Genomic DNA, 10,842 nt, shown 5'->3' with positions numbered 1-10,842 from the left:
CTTCAAAAATGTTCCCTCTACCCTAGAAAATTCAGCAAGTCCTAAACCTTGTAAGTACAGCCCGATCCCCAAAATACTACACGGTCTGCAGTTAAAAAAAACAAACCATTGCAAGGCAAAATCATGCAGGATTGTGACAGCCCATTTTAGCACACACATACTTACAACTCTTTAGGGTGCTTTCAAAGTACATCAATATGCTTGTAGATTAGGATTTTAAAAATCCTATTCAATTGGGGGCAGGGCTCAGTCTCAAGTGGCTTGCCTAGGGCTGCAACTAGATGTGATGTAGAAGGTCTGTCAACAGGCAGATAAAAATCAATAGCCTTTTTGGCCTGACAAATTCACTCGTAACTACCTAGGAAGCTTGTCTGTACCAGGTCTTGTCTAATGAATAATCTGAGAACCAGGAACAGCTTGGCGGGATCAGGCCAATATCCCATCTTGCCCAGTGGTCAACAGGATGCCCGTGAGAAGCCCACAAGCAGAATCTGAATGCGAGAGCACTGCTCTTCCTGCTGTTTCCAGCAGTTCGTATCCACAGGCCTGCTGCCTCTGACCTTGGAGGCAGAAGAAAAGCATGTGTTCTGCTACTGAGTCATGGACTGTGGGTAACCCTCCATCCTAACCATTTACCTATCAGGGAACAAAACCGAGGTGATATGAACCAGGGACTTCTGGGCTCTGAGCTCCCATACCTAATCACAACTCTCGCTCTCATTTGCATATGCTGCAAACTTGCTTTTTTTCTCTGCCCTCTTCTTACAGACTGCTCCTAATGTCCCCCTCCCCCAGTCCTTAAGCCATCAAACCTTATTGGTACCCCAAAATTGTTATGGTCAAAAGCCCACGTCCACCAAAGCTTTTAACAATCCAGCCCTGATTTAACATTCAGGTACGTTTATTACATATCGGAGTTCTCTCGTTCTCAGCAACTTTTTTTTTGGCTTGCACCATTTACACCCCGTGTTTCCTCAGTTCTATAAACATCCTCTGAATTAAATAATCTCATTTGGCACAAGGTATTAGATTCCGTCCTCCCGCCATCATGAATAACAGCTGCAGCGTAGCCAAAACCCATTTCTGTCCAAAGACCTCATGACCTCAGCTGGACTTGGACGTTGTACATCTCTTCCCCCGTTCTGGCACCTGGAATCTTGTGAATTCCTGGGCCTCATCAGAACTTGAAATGATACTGGAAGGTTAGTAGACCACCCTGTGTGCATGTGTAGGTGGAGTGCCAACTTGAATAAAATATTGTGGGGGACCAGGGAAGCCCCGCCCCACATAATCGATCACATGACACATTGGGCACACACCAGCTGAGTGGGAGTGCCCATCAACTTTGAGGGGGCCCAGCCCCCTCAAATATTTTATTGTAGGGGCCGAAGCCCCCATGGCCCTTAGGAGTTGGCTCCTATGCACGCATCTATGGCCTCATCCGCACTATACATTTAAAGCAAGATCGTACCACTTTAAACCATCACAGTTTCCACCTGGGAACTAGTTTGTTAAGGTTGCTCAGAGTTGTGAGACCCTGTTCCCCTCTACAACTCTCAGGGTGGTTTAACAGCCAATCCCTCTTCCCAGAAAACAGAGAATTGTAGCTCTCTAGGAAGAAGTGGGGTCTCTAAAAAAAATCTCTGCACCCTTAACAAACGATGCTTAGAGTCATACCTAGGCTCCCTTGTGCCCTTGGCAAGGAGCTGTATTGGCAGTGCCCCCCATCCCTTGTGCCCTTGGCAAGGACATGTGCCCAGTGGCCCAGAGTGGTGGAGGAGCAGCCCAGGAGAAGTGAGCAAATGGGTGGGTGGGCTCCTAGTCACTCGGAGCCAGAGAGGTGTGATTTTTGCTCCCCCTGGGCCTAAACCAGGCTTCCTCAAACTTGGCCCTCCAGATGTTTTTGGCCTACAACTCCCATGATCCCTAGCTAGCAGGACCAGTGGTCAGGGAGGATGGGAATTGTCGTCTCAAAACATCTGGAGGGCTGAGGTTGAGGAAGCCTGGCCTAAACCCTTGGTGGGGAGCAACCCATAGCTGTCAACTTTCGGATTTGAAAATAAGGGATCAGCCGCCTCACCTGTCCCAGGGACAGTCTACGGGATATCTAACAATCCGGGATAGCAGCGGGAAATGGCGCCGAAATAAGGGAATTTCCCACACAAAAACGGGGAAGGTTGACAGCTATGGAGCAACCTAGCGAACCTTAGGTATGCCCCTGACTACACTTCCCATGATTCTTTGGGGGAAGACATGACTATTTTAAAGTGATACGATACTGTTATAAATGTACAGTGCAGACTGTGTGTTGAGAGAGAAAGAGAGAATACGGATGTTATACATGCTTAGCTGCCAGGCTTTCCTCCCAGTGTTCAAAATCCAAGTGATAACTTTTAATCCAAAGTTCACACCTTTTCCTCTTCTTACTGTTTTACTCCATAATATCCATGCCGTGTGCTGTGGGACCCGTGGGACGCGGGTGGCGCTGTGGGTTAAACCACAGAGCCTAGGGCTTGCCGATCAGAAGGTTGGTGGTTCGAATCCCCGTGATGGGGTGAGCTCCCACTGCTCTGTCTCAGCTTCTGCCAACCTAGCAGTTCAAAAGCACATCAAAGTGCAAGTAGATAAATAGGTACCGCTCCGGCGGGGAGGTAAACAGCGTTTCCGTGTGCTGCTCTGGTTCGCCAGAAACAACTTAGTCATGCTGGCCACATGACCCAGAAGCTGTACGCCGGCTCCCTCAGCCAATAGAGCAAGATGAGCGCTGCAACCCTAGAGTCGGCCTAATGGTCAGGGGTCCCTTTACCTTTATCCATGCCATGCAAGGTTCTGCATAAGCCTCATCTCTTTCTGCTCCCTAAAAGAAGCCAGCCGACAGGAGCAATGGGCTGGACCTCTTCAGAAGGAGTCTCCTAAATGGCCAAGCAGCTCTCCTAGCTTTGAGCAGCTGCCACCCCACAACTTTGCCCCAAACACATTAGCCGAGCTGGTCCAAGATGTTCTGCCGCCTGAGGCACAGCGGCAAAAGCTCCCCTCAAAAGCCAAGGGGGTAAAGCAAAGTATCCCCAGGCCAGTTAAGTCATTATAGCCCCTGAGGCTGAAAACCACAGGAGCTCAGGTAAAAATATAAAATCAAGTAGCTTAAAAAGTTACTGCCTCTTCTTTACCACGTCCAAAATTGGCGGCCTTGCTGTCTCATGCTCCACACCGGTGCCAGGAGCCTTCAGCAACTGCCTCCTCTCACTAGGCCTTACTTCCCTTTCCCAGAAGGTGCCTATATTCTCTTTTCTTCCACCCCCAGGCTCCCACCCTGCGGTTCTAGCCCGCTATTAACTTTTCTGCCAGAGAGTCCAGCCCCCCACCCCCCTGCTCAAAAGACAAGACCCCTCAGAAATGGAACCCAGGCGTCCTAGCTGGGGAGATCAGGAGGCGATTTCTACGGGCTGCTTGCTTTATTACCCTGTAACGCCCCCCCCCGCGCCCTATAGGGTGGGATGGGGGATCGAGTGTTTGGGGGGCAAGTTCCAGCGCGGTGCCCCCCCTGCCGCGCGATGCGCTATGGGGCGAGGGGGGGGGCGTCTCCATCCTTCCTGCCCGAGCCTCGGATCCCCTTTGCCATAAATGGTCACCGCAGCGGCAGCGGCGGCAGCAGCGGCGGCGCGGCAGTCGAGCGGGGCTGCGCTCCGGGAAGGCGCGTCACTGGGGCGGGGGCCGCCCAGCAGCCAGCCACCGGCCCCGGAGTCCGGGACGCAGCCCGCGCCCGCCCGGGATGGACGATCTGGGTAAGGAGAGCCGAGAGGGAGCTCCGTCCGCGCCCCCCCCCCGCGACTACCCCATCTCCCTCCTCCCTCCTCGCGCTCTTTCGCGCATTCCTTTTCTTTCCTCCTTCTTTCTTTCTCCTTTTCTTCCGCGCTCCCTCTTGTCTTTCTCTGTGACAGTTTTTCCTTCTTGCATGCAGTCTGGCAGCAGTTCTTGACCCAAACCGATCTCCTTGCTTCCCATGTTGTCTGCCTGTCTGCCTGTCGAATTGCCCCCCTTCTATTTTTTTTCCTTCCTTTCTTCTTTTCACTTACTACTCTCGTTGAGGGTTTGGGTGGTTTTTGTGCGCGCGATCCCCTCCTTCATTCATCTTGCCATATTTCCTTTCGGCGCTCCTTCTGTCTGACTTTTTTGCTGTCCCCTTTTGTCCAACTCTCCCTCCTCCCGTCACTTCTTTTAAGGCTCCTGCTACTGTGGGAAACACCCTTTCTGCCAGATGCTGTACACCCCCCCACCCCACCCCCCGGCAATGGATTCTTGTACAGTCTTTGTGCTGTTTTTGCAATAACTTTCTTTCACTCTTTACAAAAAGAAAGAAATGAAATCCCCCGTTGGCTGTTCCTCGCATTCTGCGGGCCCTTTCACACATTACGTGAGAACAAACCCTGGTTTAACCTCTGAAATGACGGATTGCCCATTCTGGGCTCTCCTGATGGAAGAGTGTGTGTACTTGTGTCTGATACACGTGTCTGCAAGCACACAAATTCCTATTGCCGCCTGACGCCTGTGGCCTTCATTTAACATTTTCAAGTGTGCAAAAGTAATGTGTGAACTGGCACTTTATTCCTTGTGCCTGCTTTCACACCCCCCCCCCCATTTCTTTCTCTGACACCTCCTTGTCTTCCTCCTCCCTGGCTCCTTTCATCCCTTGCCACTCCTATTATCTCCCTCTTTTCCCTGAATGCCCCTCCCTGTCTCTCTCCCCATATCCTTGTAGCTGGCAGGGCGGGTGTCGAGGGTGGGGTGGGGGAAGAGGCTGCGTTTCCTCAGCCCTTCCCATCCGGAGAAGGAATGTATTTCTCAGCGTATTCCTGTGGCTTTGCGGAATAGCTGAACAGCGGCTCGACGCCAGGGGAGAACAAGGGTGCTTTGCAGTCCTCTCTTAACTTCTCCAGCACCCCGCTGACATTGCCTGCAGCTGCCTCAGCTAGGCAGGAAAATGGGGGGGGGGCTCCTCTGCACCCCAGCATTCCTGGGAGAAAAGAGTTGCAGCAGAGAACCCAGAAATCTGAGGTCCTCATCCACTCACTTTACTTCAAACTAGACTAAGGCCACATCTGCACCACACATTTAAAGCAGGATTTTGACACTTAAAACAGTCGTTGTTCCCTCCCATGAGGAATCCTGGAGAGTATAGTTTGTTTAGGGTATTTAAAGCAGGATTTTGACACTTAAAACAGTCGTTGTTCCCTCCCATGAGGAATCCTGGAGAGTATAGTTTGTTTAGGGTGCTGGAGGTTGTTAGGAGAGCCCCTATTCCCTGCACAGAGTGGCAACTGTCAGAGGGGTGCAGCAATCAATCCTTTCCCCCCAGGGAACTCTGGGAATTGTAATGTGGGGGGAATAGAGGGGTCTCCTAGCTACTCTCTGCAGCCTTAACAAACTACAGTTCCCAGGAGACTCTGGAGAACGCCATGGCTGTTTAAAGTGGAACCATAATGCTTTAAATGTGTGGAGACAAGTGTGGATGTATCGGAGAGGGGTTTCCAGGCTGTCCACAACCATTTGAAAATAGTGGCAGACTGCTTAATGATATTTCTGTCTGTTGCTGCAATTTTAATGTGCTGTGCTAATTGCTGCATGGTTTCTAATTGCATTTTGAATTGCTTTTATTTCCCATTTTGTATTTTATTGTTCTACAACTTTAATCCCACAGAATACAATCCCACAGAATACAATCCCACAGAATCCCACAGAATACAACCCCACAGAATACCAAATACAATAGTACCATACAATATAAAAAGAAGCAATAAGAAAAATTAAAATCCAATATCAATATTCAGTGGACTGCACCCGCTGCTCCTGGCTGCTGCTCCTGCTGCTCTTGACAGACACGCAGTGGACCATCTGAGCAATGTTAATGGATGATTGGTGGCCTGTGGACCACAGTTTGGGAACCTCTGGCCTAGGGCCCAAGAGCCAGGGCCCGCCCAAGATGCTTTGCTCCCTGGCACTGCCCCACGGCTTTCCACATAAAGTAGCTGACCAGAGTGGTAGCTGAATCTTCCACTGGTATGTGGGGAAGCTCCCTCCACTTTTCCTGAGGCCTGCAGGGTAGCATAGGGAGCAGTCGGCTGGCCTTCCTGCAAGACTCACACCTCTGCCTAACACTTTGCAGTTGCTTCCTGTTTACCAGAAACGTCCGCCTGAAGTTGCTGCCTCATTCTGCCTAATGGCAGGACTGGCTCTTCTCAGAAGTGCCCGCTGTGGGTTCCCCTCTTGCCTCCAGTTTCCTCACAATGCTGGGAACAGAAACTCCCCACAGATATGCGGTGAACAGGGAAAGGAACACCTCTTCCTCTTAGTGCATTAAAACACACACCTCATGGAACCCAGGAGCTCTAGCTGCCACCAAGCCACCATCTTCTTTTATAACCCCTCTCCCGGTTGGTTTATTTTCAAGGGGCAAATTTGTGGAGCAATTCATCCTCCAATTGCCGCTCAGCTGCCAACTGATAGGAAAGCCAGGGTGAGAGAGCTCATCCCAGGGCAGTTTCGCTCTCTTGTGTGGGCTAAAGAAGATCATATAACACGGATTGGCCACACTTAAACTGTTGACTTTGGACTTATGTGCAAGGGGGTGTTGTACAAAGACTGCTCAAAGAAGCGATGGAGCCCTGTGTTTTTCAGGGAGCACTTGTGAGGAGAGTTATTTCCTAATCTCTATACCTCCCATTTCAAGGAGGTCTTGTGCGGTTTTGGGTGCCGGTTTCCTGTTGCAGAGGCAGATCTGATTCAGGTGGGAAATAGCCCACCAGGAAGTTCTCCTAAGGCAGCCCTGGAAGCTCTCCAGGCGGCCTTGGGCTTATGATAGTCTTTGAGGCCTGGTCTACCTCGCAGGATTGTCCTGCCATTTAAATGCTTGAAGCTTCTTGGAGGAAGGGTGGCTAAAACATGCAGGGAACAAAGAAACCAAAATAAACATCAGCTGTGTGCATTAGTGGACAGACTCCTTGTTTGTGTGTGTTTAGATTTGTCAGCTTCAAGCACAGAAACGGCTTTCTTTTGGATTAATCAGTAGTGTGCGTTGAGAGGTGGCACTCCTCTTTGATTCCATCTGCTGGCTCCGGGGTGAAGCATCAGTGCTCCGAGGGAGGTTATGGCTGCGTGTCGTCTCTTCCCCCTCTCCTCCCCGCCCTGCTCCCAGTCCCCATGTCTCTTATCCTCCCCTCTTGTATGTTACATTCCTGTGTCTCTCCCTCTGTGGTTTGCTTCTAAGCTTTAGACACATTTCTGCGCTGTGACATCAGCCAGAGAGGGGCGGGAGGCAAAGTTGAGAGAGTGAGAGGAAGAAAGGAAGGAAGGAAAGAAGGGAGAGAGAGAGAGAGAGAGAGAGAGATTCCCCCCCTTCCCCTTATTCTATGCTCACACACTCCAGCAAACAGCTGGAATAACAGTTAAAGATCCACTCTTTCTAATTATGCTCTCCAAATCCCTCTCCTTCTGACACCCCCTCCTCTTTTTGGCCTGAGATGACCTCTGGAAGAAGAGGCACACTTAGGCTTGAGCAAGCTTACTGGGTGAATTTACTGGAGATTTGGTGAAGGGAGCAAGAGGGCTGTGTGTCAGGGGCAAGGGGTGGGAGGGGATGGGTGGTAATAATAATAATAATAATAATAATAATAATAATAATAATAATAATGACGATGATGTGACTGCCTCTGCATGGGGAAGGAACTGATTGCAGCCTCAGATCCACTAGACTAGACGATCCATAGCAGAATTGCTGGACCCTCTTGGGACATTTTCTGGCCTCAAAAGGATCTGTGTGTTCTGCTCCAAATGTGCATTAAAATAATAATAATAATAATAATAATAATAATAATAATAATAATAATAATTTATTATTTATACCCCGCCCTCCCCAGCCAAGGCCGGGCTCAGAGCGGCTTACAAGCAATAATAAAAACAAGATGAATGATTACAAACTTAAAAACAAAAATAAAACACAACAATTAAAATAATGGAACATTAAAATATTAAAATGTAGCCTCATCGCAGGAGGAGAAGGAAAAGAAGGGGAAAAAAGAGAGAGAGAGAGAGGGGGGGGGGAGGGAGGGAATCAAACCACAAAAATAGATGGTTAGGGATACAGAAAAAGGATGTTGAAAGGTGGAGATCCAGCGCAGATCTGGGAAAAGACCCACTGGAGGGGGAATCAATTATTATGGAGGTTTATTTGACACCACAAAGGCCTGAGTTTTAAGAGGACTTCTGAATGGCTGTTCCAGAAATTCTGGCTGTCCCTCCAATGGGAGAGCATGGCTTGGAAGGGATCCATTATAGTTATAGCCTGTGTGGTCAAAAGAGCATGCCGGCTGGGAGGGATCAGGAATCCACAGGGTCAGATTAGAAGGGGATCCCTGGGAGCCAGTTGCTTGGGGCTTTGAAGCAAAGAATCTGGAGGGAAGATGTGTGTGTTGTGTGTCCAGGAATACATTTGGGTTGCACGTGTGAATTTAATTATGAAACCGGGGCATTTAATTAAATGGGAACATTGCAATAATTAGGAATGTTAAAAGGAAAAAAGAAGATTTGGCCAGCAATAATACAGACTGTCCTGACTTGGTGGTTTTGTAATAACATTTGCTGCTTTGTTGTTATCGGCCCAAGTGCTGCTAACATTTATTCTGTAGCATCTGGAGTGTGTGCTGGAGTCTAGGCTGGACCCAGGAGTGGTACAGTCCCTGCCTTAGATAGAGCCAATGTATTAAAGCAAATGGACTGGGCGAATGGGATGGAGGGGACTTCATGGAGGGGACCTCCACAGGCTTCAGACTACAACTGCCATCAGGTTGCGGGTGGCGAGGGGCACCTTGTCAATATCTTTATTATTCCAGGACTGCCGACTGGCGTTGGGCGCACTTCAGAACCATGTCGGCCTCTTGTTTATATAGACGCTGGCTCCTGGCATCTTGGGACAAGCTGGCTGAGACCAGGAGGATGAACAGACTTCTTGTCCCAGATGCACATCTGATCTGCTGCAGATGGTCTGTTGGGTTTAGGGAACTCAAAAAGGCCTCTGTGGTGGACATCTCACTCTGGGTGGGAAAATTGCAGGGAGGGGGTCTTTTGTACAAAAGAGTGATTGTGCGGGAAGGCCGAGCAACTTTGCCTGCAGTTGAAACGGAAAGTTTAAGTCTCTGCGGGCAAGAAGGCTTGATGGAAAGCAACAAACTTGTAAGCCCATGCAGGGAGAATTCAATGCCGAGGTCAAAATTTCCTGGGCTTGTCCCAAGAACGTGGTTTAAATTCTAAGGCTTTGACCCTGTGAGGAAGGCTCTGAGCATGTGGAAGAAAACTACATCCCTTTAGCTCTGAACAATACATCAACTTCAGCCTACCTCACAAGGTTGTTGTGATTCTTGTATTTGGTGAGGGCCCTCATACTGCCCATCAGTCTCTCTCCCTGCAGATTAATAATAATAAATACAGTATAATCCAGGCATAGGCAAACTCGGCCTCCAGATGTTTTGGGACTACAACTCCCATCATCCCTAGCTAGCAGGACCAGTGGTCAGGGATGATGGGAGTTGTAGTCCCAAAAGATCTGGAGGGCCGAGTTTGCCTATGCCTGGTATAATCCCTGGGTTCTTTAGTGGTTGTTGTCAGGGGGAACGGTTTGAACCAGGTTGCTTTGAGTTCTTTCGGATGAATGAGGACTAGCGACTTTAGCCTTATAGGCACTGGCTATTTCAGAACCTTAGCTGGGTTCCTTTTCTTTATGTCAATCAGAACTAGAGGGCTGGAGAAAAGAAAATGACCAATCTGCTTTGTGTTGCTTCATGAGAAGGCCTCTCTGTGTGCTTTATTACACACACAAAAAAGCAGAAAAATAAATAATTGGATTTCAGAGCATAGGATGGTTCTGGGGGAAGTCAACCACATTTTAATCCCATTGAAATTAAAGGGTTTTGATTAAGTTCCACTAATTTTAGTGAGACTTAGGCTGCAATCTTAACCATGTTTACTCAGAAGTAAATCCCCGTGGATTCAGTGGGGCTTGCTCCAATGTAAGTGGCGTTAGACTTCCTCTGGATTCCGCCTAGGCTCTGAAGGCGCATGACGTGCCTACTTTGCTCAAGCAAAGCAGCTCTGGGTCTGATCAATGCCTGGATATGGGAGCTTGCCTGGCAGTTCTGCATAGGCCACTCTAAGCTTTGTGGAGTCAATGACTCATAAACAAACAGGCATTTCTTTCGGATCTGTCATCCAGCCCACTCCTCGTATCTTCTCTGAAGTTTGCTGGGATGTGACACTATCTGAGTGCGCAAATCCTGCTGATTTGTACCAGGGAGAATGCTAAATTTCCTGAGAAAGCACAGTATCCCTTCCGGTGAGGAATGCGATTGCAAGAGGGAAAGGGACAAAGTTCAGAGCACATGCTTTGGGTGGTTTGATCCTCAACAGGACTCTAGTTAGGACTCCTTCTTAAAACCCTGGAGAGCTGCTTTCAGTAGGTGTCAATAGTATTGAGGTAGATGGACCAATGGCCTAACTCTGCGTAAGCTTCCTGTTGTGGGCATAGCCTAGGCTGGATCCTATTGATCTGCTGTTGGTTGGTTGCCATTCTCTTTTAATAAAATGCTTTAGGAGCTGCGCATGCCTCCTCTCTTGTGCAGGAGTGCACCTCGATATCTAGATTAAAAGGGGGGAAAAAACCAGGGCAAACAGTGTCAAGTCTATCCTCTTGCTGTAAGACTATCCTTCCCCATCAATATATGCAGAAAGGGCATTGGACTGTGGCAAGTATAGAACCAGTCAGGATGGGATTATAAGGGGATCATGTCCCTTAGGCCC

The 10,842-nt window shown here is 49.0% G+C and overlaps 1 protein-coding gene across 1 annotated transcript in view; it reads left to right on the top strand.

Annotated features, from left to right (window-relative positions):
- Positions 1–3,393: 3,393 nt before the first annotated feature.
- TGFB1I1 (transforming growth factor beta 1 induced transcript 1) overlaps positions 3,394–10,842 on the top strand; it is a gene marked incomplete at its 5' end in the record, with an annotated part of 23,166 nt that continues 15,717 nt past the window's right edge. The window contains 3 exon segments of the mRNA XM_083707422.1: positions 3,394–3,532; positions 3,535–3,569; positions 3,572–3,782. Coding sequence (XP_083563548.1) covers positions 3,394–3,532; positions 3,535–3,569; positions 3,572–3,782 — 385 coding nt within the window.

Source organism: Podarcis gaigeae (assembly GCF_964106915.1).
Source record: "Podarcis gaigeae genome assembly, chromosome: 13".
NCBI lineage: Eukaryota > Metazoa > Chordata > Lepidosauria > Squamata > Lacertidae > Podarcis > Podarcis gaigeae.
Note: the sequence above shows the minus strand (reverse complement) of the source record. Positions and strands in the feature narration are given on the sequence as shown.